Source organism: Parasteatoda tepidariorum, chromosome 8, assembly GCF_043381705.1.
Source record: "Parasteatoda tepidariorum isolate YZ-2023 chromosome 8, CAS_Ptep_4.0, whole genome shotgun sequence".
Taxonomy (NCBI): Eukaryota; Metazoa; Arthropoda; class Arachnida; order Araneae; family Theridiidae; genus Parasteatoda; species Parasteatoda tepidariorum.
The window spans coordinates 88,346,010-88,367,745 of record NC_092211.1 but is presented as its reverse complement, the minus strand read 5'-3'; the positions used below and the strand labels follow the sequence as shown (position 1 = coordinate 88,367,745).

The 21,736-nt window shown below is 27.3% G+C and overlaps 2 protein-coding genes across 3 annotated transcripts in view; one reads left to right on the top strand and one right to left on the bottom strand.

Annotated features, from left to right (window-relative positions):
* LOC107438426 (double-strand-break repair protein rad21 homolog) overlaps positions 1–16,008 on the bottom strand; it is a 35,885-nt gene extending 19,877 nt beyond the window's left edge. The window contains exons 1-6 of one of the 2 annotated variants that reach the window (XM_016050724.4): positions 15,699–16,008; positions 13,628–13,787; positions 11,009–11,232; positions 8,336–8,430; positions 5,529–5,630; positions 1,137–1,196 (exon numbers count right to left, since the gene is read on the bottom strand). In XM_016050724.4, coding sequence (XP_015906210.1) covers positions 1,137–1,196; positions 5,529–5,630; positions 8,336–8,430; positions 11,009–11,232; positions 13,628–13,777 — 631 coding nt within the window. In that variant the 5' untranslated portion in view covers positions 13,778–13,787; positions 15,699–16,008. The remainder of the gene's footprint in view (positions 1–1,136; positions 1,197–5,528; positions 5,631–8,335; positions 8,431–11,008; positions 11,233–13,627; positions 13,788–15,698) is intronic. The other variant, XM_071184340.1, reaches the window with a different exon arrangement.
* Positions 16,009–16,104: 96 nt separating this feature from the next.
* LOC107438427 (uncharacterized) lies at positions 16,105–21,736 on the top strand. Its single transcript, XM_016050726.3, has one exon. The coding sequence runs from the start codon at positions 16,252–16,254 to the stop codon at positions 17,473–17,475; it is 1,224 nt and encodes a 407-aa protein (XP_015906212.1). The 5' UTR covers positions 16,105–16,251; the 3' UTR covers positions 17,476–21,736.

The window sequence follows — 21,736 nt, the reverse complement described above, 5'->3', positions numbered from 1 at the left end:
CAGAAACCAAATGACATGGGAAACTGTTCTATAATTAGGCTTATTGCCGGACACATAATGTTCCGCCGATCAGCGAATTCAAAAGCATTGAATGATTAATGCCTAGCAATCCAGACAATATGCTGGATTGTGTCTGGGAATGGAGTTCTGATGTTAAACTGGGAATTTGAGAATTACTGCAAGGTTGAACAGCTGCACAGTGCACAAAAAAAGAACAAAACAGGCCACCTTTTAACAAACCACAATATGCCCCCTAACTTTCGATCTAATGATTGGATCTTCACTTTGTAGAACTCAATCTTAATGGCTTTAAGGTGTGATCTCAAATATGCTAATTAATAAGTGCAGACGATTTATTATGTAATGAAATCAAACACAAAATTTTGTAATTTAAAATAACGTCTGCATTTATTAATTGGCATATTTGAGGTCAACCCCTCGAGCCATTAAGATTGAGTTCTAAAATGTCAAATTCAGATCATTAGATCAAAAGTTCTTCTGGGTGGTCCGTTTTTTATTTATTTTTTGGCACATTGTACTTCTGCAAGGATAAAATATTTTTCTAGTGCTTGTTGATAGTAGTTGTTGTGCTTCCTCTGCAGAAAACGACACTTAGTTATTGTGCTTTCTCTGCAGCGAAATGCTTTACTGTATGAGTTAATAATAGAAAGTGTGCAACTATGATTTTATGTTATGTCTTAGTCTTTTGTCCTACACCAACTAAAACGTTTTGGTTAAAACCTAAAAAAAAATCTGTTTTTTTGCAAGTTCTTAATTTATGTGTAGTATGTCGCAAACATTGATCACCAAACATTAGTTCTTAGACTTTAGCGATATGTTGATCACCAAAAGAAAAGTCTGATCTATCAGATTGCAATCATCTTTGATGGGATATTTACCATTCTTAAATTTTTTATACCAATCGAAAACTGATGTTTTACACAAACAGTCATCTTAGAAGCTTTTTGCAACATTTTATATGCTTTTGTAACAAACATTTAATAGCAAAACATTTGATGCATGCTTTTTTTCTCAATAATATTTGCCATTTTGAATAATTTACAGAATGAAAATTCATCGTTCATTGAAAAATAGTTAAGCATTGCATAAGTTATTATAATTGAATCAATTATTACCTTCTGTTTCCATTTCATCAGAACTTGCATCTTTAGTATTTACACCATTACAGTTAATACCTATAACACATGAAACAAAAAGTAGACATTTACCAAAATGCTTATTAATTCAACTTTCAATAAACTATTCAAAATCAGTTCAGATACACAAAATAAATTTATGAGTGCTGATTAAAAAATTTTTTAACGCAGTGTGCAATTTCTTAATGTATGTATGAACACAACTATGTATTGGCCTGAATTTTTTAAAATCTTTTTGAAAAATCATTCCTAAAAGGTTAAAACAGGAGAAGATAATATTCGTATGCAATGTGATAAGATTTAAAAATGCATAACGAGATCATCTTATCCAATAATATCTTAAATTTTTATAGAGTCTAAAAAGCAATATTTTGTTTTATGCAAATTGATTCTGTAAATGATGTGCTTGTAGATTGATTTTTCTAATTTTCAGATTTCATTTGTTTTTTAAATGAATAACATCTATGAAGGTATTAATTTTTTTTAATGGATACAATAAATATCTAACAAATACCCCATTTTTTAAAATATGGATGAAAAATTTTCCTATACCTTAGATCAGGGCATGAAATTTCAGTTCTAAATATAAGAGAGTAAATTTTTTTGCTCACCACTATTTTGCTTTCATGATAAATTTGAAAATTTTTTGAAAATGTTAAAAGATGAAGTAAGAAAAACTTTATGGCGACAAAAAGCATAAAAATGTATAGAAACTTCAAAATGAAAACATACCTATTGCAATAATAATTATATTGAATAAAAAAAGTGTATCTTAAGGTTTTAGTGTTTCAAAAAGTAATGTTTTTATAAGTGAAAAGGGAACAACTAAGCATTTTCTGTTCAAATTGAAGAGAAATGTTGTTACTTGATATTAAAATGCATTCAATGAGGCACAATCAGCGAAGCGGACACAATTTAGTTCAAAACTCTTTTCTTTTTTTAAAAAAAATTTTGAAATTTATTTGCTAGCCTTAAATATTTGATCACCAATGTGAGTGCAAATTTCCTAAATATCTCTTACTTTGTTAAATTTTTCTCGATCATATGAAATAATCTAAAGGACAAAGGGACATTATGAGTACAGAATAAATATTATACCATTACACTAATGAGCAAATGTTCTTGGGAAAACTCAATATTACAGATTGTTGATTCCAAATGCAGTAAAATAATGTATACTTCTATTTTTAAAGTTGTTTAGTATGTTTATTAACAAGAAAATATAGTCAACATTTTGAAAGTTACTTTACATAAAACACAATATTCATATGGGTCAGGTATTAAATGAATAATGTTTTTTATGTTTAGTAGTTTTCATACATCAAAGTAAGTATTGGATGAATTTCTTTGCTTATAATGATAAAGTTCAATTAAAATATAGTTATTGCATGTTTAACTACTGAATCCTTATAATTTTATTTGTTTATTATTTAATATTGAGATTTGTTTTTGTATAATTTATTCTTACATTACCCAAAATATGGAAAAAAGAAAAGAATATTTAACTGAGCTGCATGCAAGAACTGAGATTTTATCTGTAGAAGGTTGTATTGATGATAAAATAGCCAGAAAATTGCAAATTACAAAATCGAATGTAACATGTATGTCAACACCATTAAGAAAAAGGGGAACAAACTCTACAAAAAACAAAAAATACACAGGAGAAACAAAATGCGCAACTATCAAGGAAAATAAACATATCATAATTTCAAGCAAATGTAATAGACATCTTCAAGCCATTATGATTTTTTATTTCATTCAAACGTAAATTCAAATCCTTAAGTGTAATTAATTAAACAGGAGGTAGAAAAATAAAAATAACCATAACTACATTAATTCAAATTCAAATTGGAACAGCTCACAAGGCAGCTAAAACCAAATTCAAATCATATAAACTAGTAATAATATAAATTTACTCAAAAATAATTTAAATATAATTTAAATAAAGTTGTGTGTTTACAGAGCAGCACTTCATCAGGGGACACACTGTCTGTAAACACACAGGAGACTTTCTGTTGTTAGTGGCAAAGCCAAAACTAACAGTGCCTGTAACAACTGTCTGTAAACACACAAAACTAACAGTTTTGGCTTTGCCACTAACAACAGAAAGTCTCCTGTGTGTTTACAGTCAGTGTGTCCCCTGATGAAGTGCTGCTCTGTAAACACACAACTTTATTTAAATTTTATTTTATTTAAATTATATTTAAATTATTTTTGAGTAAATTTATATTATTACTAGTTTTTATTTCATTATCGTCGTTGATCAGCTGGCCCAATTCTGAGTTTACAATTACCAATGTTCAACTCGTAGCCTTGTAATTTTGAACGCAATCCAGAAGACAAGTGAATTTTGGATTCAAATATTGGGAGAAATTTTCCTTCGTGTAGGACTTTTTGACAGAACTAACCCGCATTTGAAGAGGAAAACCTACCACTGTTAGCCTAATGGCAAGGGGACTCATAACCCATGATCTGTCTACCACTGAGGATATTTTACAACTGTGATCGGTGCAGGCCAGGTGCATAATTCGTATAGTCAAGCCATCGCTGGGATTTAAACCCGGGTCACCTCATTGGGAAGCGAGCACTCTATCCTCTGCATCATCATGCCTCAGTCATCATGAAGAAAAGTTGAATAAAATAAAAACAAATCCAATATCATTTAATACTATCAAGAGAGTTGTGATGGCTCTGGGGATAATACTATCAAGAGGCAAGTACATAATGTTGGTTTAAATGGACACATAGCTTGCCAAAAAAGTTTGCTGTAGCGTGTAAATAAACATCTTCAGTTTACAAAAATACATATATTGTTCCCATTGGAACAATGGGGGAAAGTGTATTGCACTGATGAGTCAAAATTCAAATAGTTTGAAACTAAGAGAAGTCAAAATGTCTGATGATGAGTGTGTAAATGATAATTGTTTAAGTTATTCAGGGAAACATTACCATGTTTCCCTGAATAACGTAAACAATGACATGATAATTTGAATTGAATTTCCCTGAATAACTTAACAATGACATGAGGTGACATGATAATTTGGGTGAGGGGGAAAAGTTGGTAAATTAGTTCATAAAATAGTTTATCATAGTATGCTATTACATCTAGGACTGCACGATAAATCGGCTTTTGTTTCCTGCGAGAATCTGAAATCTGGTTTAAGCAGCCGATATAAGAAGACGTTCGCCTTTTAACATAGCAAGGATTTTGCTTGTGCTGACAATTTCGATTTCATCTAGCTGCGAAGATATTGATTTCGACTTGCTAGGGAAAATGGTATTCGTTTCGTAATGTTGAATGGCTAAGAGGGAATTGAATCAGAAGTCACGGTTTCATGCGAGGATCAGCATTGAAATGTAGAACAAAATGCATATTTATTAATGCACCCTTTCCCTCTCTCCTGGGATCCTATAATTATTGAAGATTATTTTCAGCGAGACTTATGTTATTTTGCGGTTGCTGTGCATTTTAATTTGTTAGGTTTTAACGCTTCTTGTAAATTCATTTTAGTAGGCCTACTGTTACTTTGAAATCACTGTTTTGATTTATTTTTATCTTTAATTTTTGTTCTGAACTCAATACTGTATTGTGTCAAATATTTAAAGCTCTCAAAATCATAACAGGGCCTCCACAAAAATCCAATCTAAATCCTATAAAAAAACTATTGGATGAATTGGACAGAAGAGTATGCATAATGACCCCGACCAATGTAACAAGATTCTCTATATGTCTGGAGAAATTTAAGCTGTGAACAATTGATTTCTTAATTGCCAAATCTTAGTAAGGCTGTGATCTGGTTTAAGGGGTCACATTTTATTAAAATGTATATCATATTGTGTACAGTAAAATTTAGAGAAAAATTATATGCAGCTTATAATTTTACATATAACATATATGCAGTGTTAATTTGTTTCTCTTCTTACTAATGAAACTAAAATATTGTTTCTAAACATGTTATCAATACATTTTTTTTATTGTCTATGCATATTTTGCTTTTCATTGAAAATTCACAAAGGGTGTTCAAAAATTTTCACACGCTACTGTATAGGATATAATTGAAGTGATGTGAAACAGTTTATCTCCTGTTGAAACCATGATTTGAAAATTTTTGGGGCTCCTGCATAGAAGGATCATAATTACTTTAAATAAACAAATTTTGCAATAGATTTCTGATAATTCTTTTAGTGTTATTCACTCAAGTATACATGACTATAATTGTTTTAGTCATATAAAGCAAATTTTGTAAAGTATTATTAAAGAAAGCTTCATCCTTTATTTATTATATATTTAATCACTTGATGTCAGTAAATGTGACATTTCAATCATAAGTATCTTAAAATCAGTTGCAAGGAATATCAATAAATATAAACCATTTCTTTCTGCTTCATCATTTTGGAGTAATTTTAACAGATTTGCATCTTCTTCATTGTCGTCAAATGTTCCTTGGTTCATTTCAATGAAGAATCTCTCATCTATACAAATTAAAGTTAAAAAGCAAATTTAGTGACAGAAAATAATTATACATTAGGGGGTAAGTCCTCCTGTTGGCTACTAACCCAGATGAAGGTTATGCAATAATTGTTATTTCTTGGCATAAAACAGTTTTTTTCTATGCAAGTTAAAATTATTCATTTAATATATATGAACTAAAAAAAATTCTGTTTGCAAAATTAGGGTTGCCACAGAAGAAAATGAACAAAATAGTTGCTTTTAGTAGCCTAAAGCATAACAAAGAGAGTAAGATAAAAATAAGAACAAAATTTTTTCAATAATATAATTAAAATTTTAATCAATGACTTAGTTGTCATGTAACATAATCCATTTAGTCAAGTTGGTTCTAGATATGATAATTCTTCTATAAACGTGTTCTAGCAATAAATTTTTATATAAAAAAATTAGTATATTTAAGGAAAATTAAATATTTTAATTACTAGAATTCCATCAAAAAATACTTTATTAAAAGAACATACTTTTTCTAAATAATTTTCAATTTTATCAATAATTGATTTAGCAAATATACATACATATATGAAAAGTGATTATTCAAATTAGAAAATCACACATCCTACTATCGTATTAAAAATTGGGTTTTTTAAAATCCTGCAGAATTTGGTAGCAATAACCGTTGAAAAGGCGATCGAGATACAAAATAGACGTACACTGGAATTTGTGCAAATTGAGAGCATTAAAAAGTGATAACTCAAATTTGCTGTTTAAAATTTTCAATTTTTTTTTTTACTTTTTGAAGAAAAAACTCATTAGGGTTATCAACCCAATTTATGCTAAAAAAGCATCACTAGGAGCACAAAAAAGTCTCCCAATAGTCTCTTTTTCCTGAAAATAGTTGCTTAATTGACCTTTTCAGGCAAAAGAGGTTGCCATAGTTGACTCAGGGTGAATATAGTTGCAGATATTCGCTTTTTTTAGTCATCTGTGGCAACCTTGCTAAATGATAGCAAAAAAATTTCTAAAATGCTTTAATTCTTTATTTTTCAGAAATCATACTTTGTAAGAAAATACTATTTACATTAAAAAAGTGTAAAAGAAAAGTAAATTTAAACTATTATAATCAAATACCATTAAAGATTCATATTTAACTTTTAAACGAAAATATTTTAAAAATTCCTTAATTTTTTAAAGGACTTAGAAAAAAAAACTATATGTTATTCATCATTACATATTAGCAAACACAGATGCATTTATTAGTAAAACAAAATATATAATGGCAATTCCCAAATTTAAAAGTATAAGTGTCTCCTTTCCTAATACATGTTAAAAGAAGATATTACTATCGGGTAAGTCAACATTGAAGAAATCAAAAAGAAAAAAATTAATACCAACAATTTAGATTTCAACGTTTTTTTTGTTGTTTTTTTTGGCATGTCTGTTTAACCTGCTTTTTACATCAAACATATCAAGTTTCAAATTCTTTTCACAATTCATAACCAAATTATAAATTTAAAAATTTTGAAAACAAAAATTTTTCTTAGATTTATTTTTTTTAAAAAAAGAATTTAAAAAAAGCTGAAACTTGAGAATTATTGTATCTAAAAAGCTAAAATTTATTTCATTTTGTTTAATTTTTAATAACTATTATTTTTCTAAACAAATATTTTTTTGAAACATTAGATTAAAATTTACTTAACTATTATTCAAAAATTATCAATCTTTAATTTTTTTGTTGACAATTTTGAAAAAGAAAAACTGTTTTTACTTAATGCAATGCCTTTCTGCAATGTTTGTGACAAATTTCAAGATAGAGTTCTACCAGGATCATGAAAAATAATATTCTAGTTTGGCACATATCCGGTGGTAACATAAATATGCCACTTTTTACTACAGCTACTCTTAAATTAGCCTATATAGTACTGTTACTTTAAATATTCTTTAAGAAAATATTTTGTACTTGAATTTTTTTTCTTTACCATCCTATACGCAAACCTTCTTGAAAATTGAAACAAACATTGCAAAAATAAATAAAGAGTTAAATAAAATATTTTGTTTCCAAAAATATTAAAAATTTTAATTTTAAGATTCTCAAAAATTTAAATTTAATTTTAAAAAAACATACGTTTCTAAAATAACTTTAGAGATTTGATTTTTTTTAAAGGGAAATGCAGGCAATTACTTGTGTCATCCATTCAGCAGATTGATTTTATAACACAGATACTTTTATTACATCGATTTGCTTTTAAAAAAAAGTTATTTTCTCAATTTTAAATTATCTTTATTCAATGAACTAGAATATTTTTTACGAAACACATTACTGCACAATAATAATTTCCAAGTCAAAATGTAGTTAGAAAAAGCAGATTTAATGTATCTCTACAGAAAATGTGAGTCAGAAAAGAAAAACCCTGAAAGACAAAGATATTAAAATTTTGAAAAATCATGATATGTAATTATGTTATGCTTTATTATTATCAATGACCACCTTATACAGAAAAGTTTCATTGACTTTACTTGTATTTAAAATAATATAAAATATGAATTGTCATTTTAAGCATATTATTTATATTTATTTAACTTAAATAACATCTTGTCTGTACTTATTTCTATAAACAGATTGATATTTATGTCAGGAGAAAAATTTGACCAACTCCTAAATCACTCCTGATTGTATATTTACAAATAATTTAATCATATCAGAGATAGTAATTTCATCGAAAAAAAATACCAAATTCCTCATCAATGAGATGAATATTGTGATATGTTTCTTTCAAGGTGATATCCTCTGTGCGGCTTTGATGACTAGAAAGCAATTCATCCAATCTAAAAACCAAGAAAAAATTAAAATTAAAACCATAAGAGTAGAATGTAAAAATAAGAAATTAATTAAAACACAAAATGAATTTTAAACATTAATTTAACTACAGAATTATCCAAAATAAATAAATAAATAAAAATAATAAATAAATTTAATTTTTTTTTTTTTACAAAATAGAGCTTTAATATTTCTTTATTAATGATGAGTAGAGACAAAACATTCAAAATAATTTTTTATAACATATAAATATAAAGTTTTTGATAAAAATGTAAAGTTTTTGAGCATAGCTTAAATAGTTGACTATTCCAGAGTAATCAGTAAAAAAGCATATATGACCTCTGAATTCATCATCATAAAAATGTGATGATGTAAAATTTAATTTTAAATTATTAGTCGAGTTTCCTTTCCATAGAATTATCAATTCATATTTCATATTCCCAAAATGATTCAAACAAAAAGTCCTATGGCTAAAAATATATCCCTCAGCCATATATATATTTAGTAGACAATTTCTAAATTAAAAATATTAAATGTTGTGATTTCTATCAGAATTATTAATTAAAATTTAAAAAGAAAATGTTAGATTAAAAAAGATAAATTTTTGACTCGTTAAATCTAGTTTTAAAAAAAAATCCACATCCTGGGAGACAGGGAGTTCATGAGAACGGGAGTTCGAATCCAGCCGGCCGAAGACTCCCCTTGTAGTGAATGGTGACTGGTGCATGTTAAATCTGTAGGATCACAAAGTCCGTCAGGTTCCCATAACAAATTATGCCTCAAGGGTACTGAATTGGAGATTGGGTCAAAATTGCGATCTGTGGATGAATAAATGTTTGTATGAATAGGTCAGCACTATAAACGGGTGTGACGTATGGGTGTGGCAGAAGTTGAATTCTTGCCCATAGATGGCGTCACTGGAAAACAAGAACAGTCGCACCCCTCTGATTTAATGGCCAACGATAACAACAACAAAAAATTCACATTTGTATTTTCAGAAAATGAGATGTTTTGAACACACACAAAATTCGAGAATATCAGGATAACAACCAACTCTACCATTGTTGAACAAAAGATTCATATAGCGATTTTGCTTTATTTTAAGTTGTGATTCTATCGCATATCCTACTAATGTTGAACTCTAAAAAAATACAGTAAATCTTAGATCTAGGGACGAATTAACTTTGATGTTTGTGTTACACAAAAAAATCTTGAAAACACTTCCATTGTTGGACATCTGTGGTTAGTCAAAAGGGAAGGGAACTTTAAAAAGTCTGGTTGGAAATTGCATTTATTCAACTCATGAGTAAGAAATACATTTTCTTATAGATTAAAGTTACCAGTGGCTAATTTTATTCAGATATGCTTCTTTCCAAAATAAACATTAATCATTTTATTACTGAAAATGTAATAAAATGTTTTAAACTGAGTTTTTTGTTGATTTTGTTGACAATTTTTGTTAAAGAATTAAATTAGTAATTGAATTAGAATAATTAATGCATCATTATATGAAAATATTTGTGTTTTGTTTGCAACTGGGGTCCATTATACTTCTATAAAATACAAAGCCTGCAAACCCAAATAATAAAAACATATTATTGCATTTACTCACTCGATGCAAGCAGATTTAATATGAGAGTAATATATATATATATCATATTTTCCAAAGTTATTTTTTAAATTTATTCATTATTATTTTATAACTTAAAGTAAATATCAATGTAATTCCCTAATTTGAACTTTGTATTTATCAACTAGGTATCATATAAATTTAATCAGAATAGTTTGCGGCGTTTGATTTTTGAATTTGCATGTCATTCACCTAAGCAGACACGTCTCTTTACTAATCATATTTTTCTGACCCAAGTATGTCCACTTTATAGAATTAAAATTCTGCACAAGAGTAAAATATGTAATGCCTTTATCAGTATTTCAGCTAAATTATTAAGAAGATGGAAGATATGAATACCCATCCAAAGCTAAAATTATTTTTATGAATAGTTTTAAGGCTACTATAAATCTAAATATGGTTGTGTCGCATGTAAATGCTTGTTACCCGTCACCAGATACCCAGCAAAATTGGTCGGGCCGCGTGACTAAAAAACCGTGTTTGTGTGCCTCCGCATCATAACTCTTTTACCAGGTCCGGGTTAGGCCAGGTACCCAGTACATTTCTACTTCTAATTATTCAACACTTTAAAAGCAAAATAATCAAGTAAATTAAATATCAATTAAGATTGAGAATAAAGAAAAAAAAACTACACAATAGCTTTTCATGATATTACAAATTCCTGAAAGTTATAGGTAAATTAACATTTAAAACCAGGGGTGTTTCCCGAGGATATTCTACATTTTTGTTAACTCTACACCTAAGCATGCAGAAATAAGCATTACTTTTTGTTTTATGGTTTTTCAAGCCACACATTTTCAGTTATAAGTAAATAGCTTTTGATAGTATCAGCAAATCAAGGGGAAAAAATGTAGTTTATACTTATACCTATAAACATTTCTGAAGCTAACATTACAATTATAAATTATAGTTAAAAAAACTCTTATTTTTTCAGTAATTTTTTTGAGCCAATTTACCTTTCCCCATTAAAATCATTGAAATGTTCAAATTTATCAGGAAGAGTGGCTGAGAGAAGAGGTAATTTTCTCTTTGGTTCTGGAAGGTCAATAAGGCCAGTTTGGTAAATCTTTACTCTGGAAAAGATGCTGCTACACTCATTTAACAAATACATTGTTTTTCGAGAAAAGATTCTCACAATTCCAAAAAGCAAGTGTCCAGAGATTCTTAAATCAAGAACAATCTAAAATGATGAACAAAATTATGTTTAGAAAATACTTATTATTGATAGACATAACATTTAGAGCATAAGTTATAACTCTTTCAGCATGCTTTAAATGTCCAAAATCACAGTTTCAGTTATACTTTTAAAAAAAATTACCTAAAATTCAATTCAGATGAAACAAAATGTAATTATCGAAAGGTTTAAAATCATTATTTCACAGTAAATTGCATAAACTGGACCTATAAATAAGATATCAGGGAGTTTTTATGTTCATTAGGATTGTAGAGATTTGTGTGTTATTGTAAAAAGAAATAAACTTTCCTTTACATAATGAAAGCAAAGGGAAATTAAAAACACAATTTAAAAAGAAAAAAAAATTAAGTTTTTTATTCTTTATTTCAGTTAAAAGTTAAAAAATATACATTTTATTCACATTAATCGTAGGTTTAAAATTAATCTTTGATGCATAAACACATAACTTCATAGTTTGCCCTTGAACATGTAATCAATGTAATAGAACATTTATGACATTACAAAATTTAATTCACATTTAGAATAATTGAAAAAGTTTTTGGAAGTCATTCCAATCAGTAACTTATTTTTAGTGAACTTGTTTATTTTAAAAAATATCAAGTAAGAAGAGGGGAACTTCTAGAGGAACTTTTATCATTTCTTCGATTAAAAATAAAGTTTTTTGGAATAACAGTTTCAAAACGGAAGAAATTTACTCTAGTATTAAATTACGCTTTTATTAAAAAACATGAAAAGAAATGAAGTAAAAACATTAAAACATTCATCCAACTTAGTAGTCAAAGAAAAACAAAACTTAAATAATGAAACTATTCGGAATTCAATTATTACACACAATACAAATATGGGTGCGACGTTTGGGTGCAGCAGAAGTCGAATTCTTGGCCATAGAAGGCACCACTGGAAAACAAGAACAATTGCACCCCTTTGCCTCAATGGCCTACGACAATATGTACTACATTAATGTATGCAAACAATATCATGAAACAAACAAATTAAAATAAGCTTAAAAGCTTTAACTACTTTATTTTTACTACTATTTTGTTTATTTTCTCATTTGTTACCTATAACAAAAGAAAATAGAAATAGCATTCCTCAAAATGGATGAGTGGGATTGCATTATCCGTGCTGTGTCCAGTTTCCTTTCATGTTAAGTTATAATCAGCTTGAAAATTTCATGTTAAACATGTAAAATGCAACAATAATTGATATTTGACTTATGGGACCCAACATGTATTTCATGTAAAGCATATATAGTATATACAACAAAAGAATAAACATAATGCCAGAAAAAACTTTCCTTTGTTTTTACAAGTTCGCAATGATAATGAAAGAAATGCATTAAAATATGAAAATTTAAATAATTTATAAAATGTCAATAGTATGTTATTTTGCAAAAATCACAAAAATTGGGTCCACCAGAGACGATATAATCCAGTTTTTGAGACCTTTGACCCATAAAAGTGTGAATATTCAGATATATTTTTCGAAATTAAAAGTTAAGAATTCAGTAATTTTTTTCTTCATTTAAACAACAATAATTAATAATACAGATGATTGAAATATATCTACTTAAAAAATATATAAATTTAAATTTTTTAATATTTTAAAATTCATTTTTGTAAATTTTTGATAACTTCATTTTTTTTTAAAAATAATAAATAAAATAAACAAACATAAAAGAAAATTATTGCGTTTTCTAAATCAAAATGGGAAATTATCTACAAATTCAGTTCTTAATGAGCTTGTGCAAAAAATAAGTACCATATATTAACATGATAGTGACAATTGAAATAAATATTCTAGATCTGAAATTATTTTTAAAAAGAAAAGAATAACAATGAGTAAATGTTTTTTTTTTTTTTGGTAAATACTTGGTAAAAGTGGCCTGGCCTTTTCAAACATGGCATTTTACTGTTAGGTGGCAATTCGAGAGCTCACTTGGTGAAAGCAGCCCAAAACCCTTTTGGAACTGTTGGGTGGGGGCACCTTGACCATACAGTCCAGATGTTACATCCAGTGCCTTATCATTTCTGGTTCTGAAGAAAAATGTCATCGGAATTAATGCTAAACACAAGCCGTTCAACAGTTCTTCGGTAACCCTAATTTGTTTCTTGAATGACTTTTCAAAATTAATAAAACAGTATTAAATATGTTCGAACACGTTTTTTAATTATGTGAAAAAGTAAAGTTACATCTTATCTTTAACAGCTAACTATATATTCTTGTCTTTCAAACATACCTCTGTCCACAGTACTCAAGGAAAGTTTAGTTCAAATCCAACCCCATAATTTAATATTTTTAAAAAAATCAGAGAGCTGAACTTGACAAAATTCATCATTTAGTAGTTTCTTTCAGGTAGAAAAAATGAAGATATAAGTACCTCCTCTGACATTATCTGTTTCACTGTATTTTCAATGTTTATGCTGTATATCTGGTATTTATTAAGTTTTTTATCCCAGTGAGCAGCTAACCATATTTTTGACAGCAGATTCTTTTCATCCAGAAGCTTTTTAGTAAGAAAAAACACCATTTCCAATGCTCTGAGAAAAAAAATTAAGTAAAAAAAAGTTAAAATATAAAACCAATACAAAAAAAGTTTTTATATACAGCAGAACACAGTAAAAGATAAAAACAATTTATTATAAGTCTAACCCAAGAAATGCATACAATTCATGAGGTTTTTGAGCAAAGTATAAAATGTCCAAACTATTCATATTTTCTCTAATGAGTATCTTATGGAATAATGCCTAATTAGTCTAGTGTTAAATAAATAAAAAATATTAAAAATGAGCACTACATAAACAGATATATGTTAACTAATAAAAAGAAAATTATTTAAATTTTTATGTCAACGAAATTTAGAAAAATAATTAAATTAATTATAAACTAGATATTTTATTCTATGTTAGTTTTCATCACCAATAAAGTAAGTTCTTTATCAAGAAACATAACATAAATCCTTTTTCCATAGAATACAATAGGAGAGAACCTTCATACATTTTTACTGCTACTATCCATACAAACTCTATAAATACTGCTAATTTTTAAAGAATTTTCTTTTAATTTTAATCTTAATATGTATGTATTTTCATTATAATAATTCTTTTTCATGATACTGCTTCAAAAATGTATTGCATAAAAATACTTTTTTTTTGCCTTAGAAAAATAAAATGATATATTCTCTAAAAACTAATATTACACAAACGAATGAAAATAGCAAAATTTCGCATTAGGGAAAAAAAAAAGCAAGAAAATAATAAATTTTATGAATTATTAATTGATACAGTATCACCATTCCCTCCCAACAAAAGCACAAAATATTCTTCGAAATTGAGACATATGCTTAATTTGTATTTTATGTTATGTTTGTCTTTGAATTTAGAGCATAATTTATTTTTAATATGGGCCTGCTTTTGTTTAAAAAATAAAAATAGACTCAAATACTTAGTTTTGATAATATTAAACTTAAGACTGGTATTTTTCAAAGTCTAGCAGAATCACTGTTAATCAAAATTTGAAGGGACATCTACATATCTATTTTAAAAATGTTCCTGTAAATGTACTTTATTAAGCAATATTTTCTTTAAACTCCGATTTGTTAAATTTGGAGTAGAAGCTTGAGGTGAAATTTAAAAATCTTGAAATTTACAAATATAGAAGGATTTCTAATTTCTGAATCATTTAGCTGCTTATACTTCCAAAACAAAAAAATAAATTTAAATAAATAAATGATAACATTAAAATTTTCACTTTACCTTCAAATATATCCCTCAAATTGTTTAGATAAGAATAAATTGAAAATGAACCAATTAATTATTTAATCAAGCAAATCTTTTAAACCATAACTCAACAAAGGAATTAAATGTGCAGCTAAAAGCATTTTAAAGACTTCTCTTTCTTTTAAATTGAGAAAAAGCTTTTTAAATAAAATGTTATTATTTGCCTTATTTAGACTCTCAAATTAAAAAGAAATTAGGATATAACAGTAAAATTAATTGATTTTTACGAATATTAAATATTAATCAATGAGTTCAAATTAATTTAAAGCAATTAAACCCAAAGTAACCATTCAGTGAAGCAAGAGATCATGAAACATAATAGATCGCTATTTTATTCTAAAATTTTTAAATTTAGTCATTAACGTATAAAAACTTTATATAACTTATTCATTGATAAATTATTAATTTTTTGCAACAAACTTCACTGATTGTTTACACTAAACTGTCATAATGCACACATAAAAATCAACAAAATAATAAATCTATAAGTACAAGACATAAATAAATTCTATTAAAAAAGGTAGGAAATTAAAAGAAGTCAATCAACTGTAAATTAAATCCTAAGCATATGAACTCCACTTATTCATTAAGCAAAAGTGATATGGTAAAATTATGAAGTGAATTATATTAAGTAATAAAATTTAACACATAATAGAAAAATTAAACTTTTACCAATATTAGCTCTAAGAACAAGATATATTCTACAAATATCGTTTGATATATGCATTTTTAATCTTTTGCAATTAAGAGATAATTTAAAATCGTTTGAAACTATCCAATATGTTGAATCAGATATAAGTGAAAACGAACAAAAGATTTGAAATATTAAACTATGTACAGAGAAAATACAGTATTTTAAATACAGTATAATTTTTTAAAAACAATTCATTTGTTTCTCTCACAAACTAGATTTTAATTTTAAATTTTCGCGGATCAAAACCAGGGTCATCAAAATAAACAAAATAAAAAAAGACGTGCTTTTCCAAATGTTTAAACCCGTCACTGAGTTCAACGTTCGTAATTAAAGAGAAAGTTTAAAAATAGTTCTGAAAATGGACAGAAATAAACGCACGGAAACGTACTAAATTAACGGATTCAAATAAATAATAACAAATGAGTAACAAACAATCTTTGTTAGAAAATTTTCAATACAACGGAATGAATTCTTGGAAAACCGTCCATGTGTTGAAATAGTTATTTTTATTGAAACAGCAATTCAATTGCAATGTCTGACAACGATTCAACGCTTTTTACCGATGAAGAGATATATAAAGAACTCCATGAACTTGGCATCCATGATGTCTCAAAAGAGACATTTGAAAAGATGAAACAAGACCTGATAGATATGGTGGTGTCTAGCGAAATATCTGGCTCACACGAGGAAATAAAAAATTATACAACTCCCGAAACAGACAGTATATCTTTAAACTCGTTGAAACGAAGTTTATTTCACGATCCTTCACCAAATGAGAATTCATTTTCAAATAGTAGTTATGTTGCAGATTTGCAGAGCAAAGCAATTGCTAATAAAAATATTAGGCATACTTTAAAATCTTCAAAGATATATAGTAGTTCTACCGATGTTAGTATATCTACTAATGACTTACCATTAAGGACTCGTAATTTGCCTAATATATACGAAAATTATGAGACTTATCATACAGTCTCTGAAAATAAGAGTAGGGAGCAGTTTTCTAGTGAGGAAGATAGAGTTAGAATGGGCTATAAGTTTTTGCCAAGTGGAGAGGAAATCAGCTGTAAGTCCCTGCCTCAATTAGGTGGCATTTCTCAAACTAATAAAAGTTTGCATACAAGGTCACCTATTTCTAAACCTAAGAATGAAAGGCTTCCCGAAGTTCAAAAATCTTTAGAAATATCGAGTGAGATGGATAGTTTACAGATTGATGATTCGCCAAAGATGGAATCTATTTTAGGTGACTATAGAAAACGATTGATCAATTACAAATTAGGAAATCGATTGAGACAAAAAATTATCAAAACTGCAGAAAGTGATTCTGATCATGATGCTTTATCCAAGAACGAGACATCTCTAAATTCTACTGTTGTTGATGGTAAATTGAAACGAAAAATCCTTAGATACAAAGATGGAAAACCAGTTGTTACAGAAGAGCTTGTTGACATTCCCAGTATTTTTAGCAGCTGTTATCCTAGTTCCTTGAGCACCACAAATTCATACAGTGATTTGTCATTTAAATCAAATAGTTCTTCAGGCAGTATAGTCGCTGTTAGTCCTGAATCCACTCCCCGTTCTACATTGTCAAATACATCAAAAACGCATGCACTTAAGCCACCACGTAAAAAGAAAAGTGATCCAGTTGCTATGTACAATTATTACAAAAAATTCTGGGATAATTTTAAACCTCCCGGAGAAAAGTCTCATCAGAAACTAAGATGGGCCGTAAGAGATAAAATGTTGGAGTATTCTTGATGAAAAGATGATTATTTATTTTATGATGTCGAATTATTAAATTAGCAATATTAAACTGCAAAAGTTCATGGAAATGAGTTATCTTGCTAACAAAAAAAGTTACTTTTTTTGCTTTATAAAATTACAAAAATCCTACCTGGATTTTATTAAGGAACCAGTTAAAATGTTATGTTTTTTCTTCTCAATAAAAAGTGAATTAATAATGCTGATTATGATAAGAGATTAAATTATGTTGATTATTTTGATCTCTCTATATTTTTTAATTTTTTTATCTAAGACATTTTGTGCAAAGAAAAGATATGCAGTTAAAATTATTACAAGGATATTTTGCTTATTTTAAGTTCTTCCTGAATAAAAGTTTTATCAAAAGTTAATGTCGGCTATGGATTTTGAATTATTCTTCGTTCTAAATTATTTTATATTGATTTAATTGCAATGCAATACTTATTTCAACAAAAAAAATTTATGTATTTAAGCCAACTTATTATTATTATATTTTGTCTTATTATTACATAATAAAATATCTTATTATTATATAATAAAATATCTTATTATTAAATAATAAAAAAACTGTGTAATAGTTTTAAGTTTCCTAAAGAAAAATCTCATTGCAAATTAGACTTTGTGCAATATAACATTGTATTATACTTTCCATTCATTTCCATTGTATTATTCTATTCAATCTTCTACATGTTGTATTATTCTTTCTGTATAAAATAAATTATAGATTCAATGATAAGATTATGTCTATCTCAAGAAAAAAGTGGTCCAGAATAATTTAAGCTTGTTAGAAAAAAGTTTCAAATTGAGATTAAGCACAAAAAGTGTAAATTTTTTTTTCTTCATAAATATTCTTAAAAATAAATTATTTTGTGTTCATTTAATTATTTGATTATAATTTATCTCGTAAATTTTAATTACCAAGTTATTATTTCTAAAGACAATTTATCATTTACAGTTATGATGATACTTGCAGACTTGAATTGCAGTTTTAAAAAAATTTTGCTAGTAACTCTTGGTATCATTTATACTTATTAGAATTGTTATTGACTTTTAGAAATTTAAATTATTTTTTATATAAATTAAAAATTGGCTTTATTACAGATATTTTACACTGTTGTATGTATATAGTGCCTAGTTTTTAAGTTTCAAAAATCTTTTAAACTAATAAAAATATTGGTAAATATAAATGACTTCAAGAGTAATTTTAGCAAAAATTATTAGATCTGCTTGATTTTTTTTTTTTAATTGTGTTATGTGCTTTTAAAGTTTGAAAATTTTACATTCATAAGTGGTGAAATGGCTCTTTAGCTAATAATTAATTTGTGTAATGACTAAAAAGAAACTCCAATACTTTCATACTCTCTGTATATCCCTCTATTTCACGCCCACGTATAAGTAGCAAAATTTGTACAACCAGCGATTTCTGTAGTGATGCATTTTTTTTTTCATTCATGGTTTTATTTTGGCATTTCTGTGATGTTTAATTGTTTATTCACATCTAAGTTTACCAATGGCATTAGGTGTCCATATTTCTGCGTAATGTGCAAGCATGTTTTGCAGCATTTTGCATGTTCTATTCAGAGCTTAACGACGTCTGGCTGGAAGCATTTTATGAGTGATATAACCTATATTTCTGACAATATTTCTTACACTGATAGCAATTCTAACTGTTTCAAGTAGAACTTCCAACCTTTTTCAACTCTCTAATTCAGATTGCATTATAAGGATGTTTGTTCTCTCTCTTGATTTCAGTGACTGTAGTTGTTATTAAGAGTTTTAAATTGTCAATGACTTAGCTGTTTCTGATTATTAGAATAGTGTTGTGCCTGAACATAGTTTTATTTTATTTGAAAATAAAATAAATGAAAATAGTTATAGCAAAACTGATGAGAATTTCTGGAGCCTTATATTGATGTTCATCATACTAAACGTATCTTTAAAAAAAAAAAATTTTTTTTTCTTTCTAAGTATTTTGCATAGTTTTTATTAGTATATATGTTTTATCTTTGTATTTTATAAAATAAATCATAATTTAACCAAAATTAATTTTCAAAACTTTGCTTTTATAAGACTATCCTTTAATTTAAATTTTCCAACAGTATTTTTGTATGATCTAATTCTATCATTAAAAAAATGAGCTCTTTTTCATTAAAGAAATTACGCAGCAAGATGATTCAGCTTCCTAGGAAAAAGTTTCATTGCACAAGTTAAGACAAGCTATGCAGTATTTAATTGTTGAATGAATTTATTCTTTAACATAAAACAATGAAATCATTTCTGTCCATTGTCATTCATTTTGGTTAAACAACAGAAAATCATCCATTTATACCAACTAGCAGAAAAGAAAATTTCTCTTTCCTTGTACAAGTGTTGTAAAAAATTCAGATCAGCTCTGTTGAGAAATTAAGCCGCTTGGCAAATTACATGGAATGACTGCAAGGCTAAGTGTTAAATCATTCCTTGAGATATGTTCTTTATGATAAAATGGATTATGTAATTTATTATGTGACTTTATTTAACTGTAAATTTTATTTATGTCTTCTTTTAAGCTTCTTTATTATTATAAATCTGCTAATCATTAAAAATTGGACGATATCATTATATATTTGATTGAAAGTTGTATGAAAAGAATAAATTTTAAATTGTTACTATGCAAAAATTTCTTTTGCTTATTTGCATATACAGGGATAAGATTTTTCTAGATTTCCGCCTTTTTCGCTTTTGTCTCTTGAATTCCAGCCTTTTTATCAAATACTCCGATTCTCTAAAAGTTTTTCGTCTTCGGATCATCCTCCGGGATTTTTCCCACACCGCCGCCAATAGCCCATTGTGCAGCTTTAGTGTGACGCAAATTAACAACAACATCTCTAAAAGTTTCAGTTTTTATTTTAAATACTCCGCTTTTTCTGAAAATTCAGCCGTTGAAATAAAATAATTATATTTATTTCCGATTTGTTATATAGATATAATATATCTAAAGATATATAGAGAATTCAAACTACGTAGCAGCCAACTCTTCAACATTTCTACTTATTTTAGCTTTTACTAATTGTGCAGAAAATGAGATTTTCCCTCATTTTTACCCGTCTACTAGATAGCTTGTATTTTCATAATCCAGACGCCGCTGCATTTTAATATTAAACATCGATTTTCGTATTTGCCTGATTTAAAAGTTGCACATTGCAATTCTCATTCACACGATTTCAATATTGTCCATTGCAATTCTTATTTACGAGATTTAAAAATCCAATATCGCGATTTGTATTGAGGCGTTTTTAAAATTCTGTGTAATGATTCGTATTAACGTGAGTTTATCCAATATGGTGATTTGTTTTTGCAGTTGTAATATCCAACATTTACTTTCGTATTTACGCTTGATTTAAAAATTAGGCTTTGGATTCGTATTCACGCCAATTAGAAATTATGCATTGTAATTCGCGTTTATGCGATCTGAAAATTATACATCATGATTTGTATTTTCACATTTTTGAAATCCAATATAGAGTTTCAGTCATGTGATCTTAATATCGTGATTTATATTCACTCGATTTTAAAATCCAAAATCGCTATTTGTATGCACGCGATTTTAAAATCCTTTATCGCAATTCTTGTGAAAAGTTTTTTTCTTGAATTAGTTACAATAACGTGGCAGTTTTTCTATCAACGATTATTGCTATATGTAGGCATTACAACATTAGCAAAACTGAATGAATATAATGTTACTGATATTTTTGCTATAAATCATGTAACATTTACTCACGTAACATTTACTCACGTTTACTCATCTTTTTTGCCTTTTGGCCAATCTTATCCCTGTATATATCATATTTAGCCAATTTTGTATTTTCTTCAGTAAAAGATGTTATGTTTTGAAAGAAACTAATATTTCTGTTGGGCATATATTAATATTTAATGAATTGTGGTTAATTGTAGAACACTGACTCAAAATGTTAATTATCTTACCATAAATTTTAATAGATGTTATTGTAAAGTTATTTTTAATGATTATTATTATAGTTGTTTTTCGTTTACAATTACTGTTTTAGCTTGCAATAATATAAGATCTCAAAAATCCAAATGAAATGCAATCTATTTTGAATTATCATATTTTGCTTCATTATTTTCAGTTCAAATTGAATTAAGTTGAGTTACACTTCAAATTTTCATTAAAATACTTTATTTATTTAATTATTTTTTGTGTGATATTTTGTGACTTACCTTCATTCCTTGTACCAATAAAAGAAACATTTTACATGTC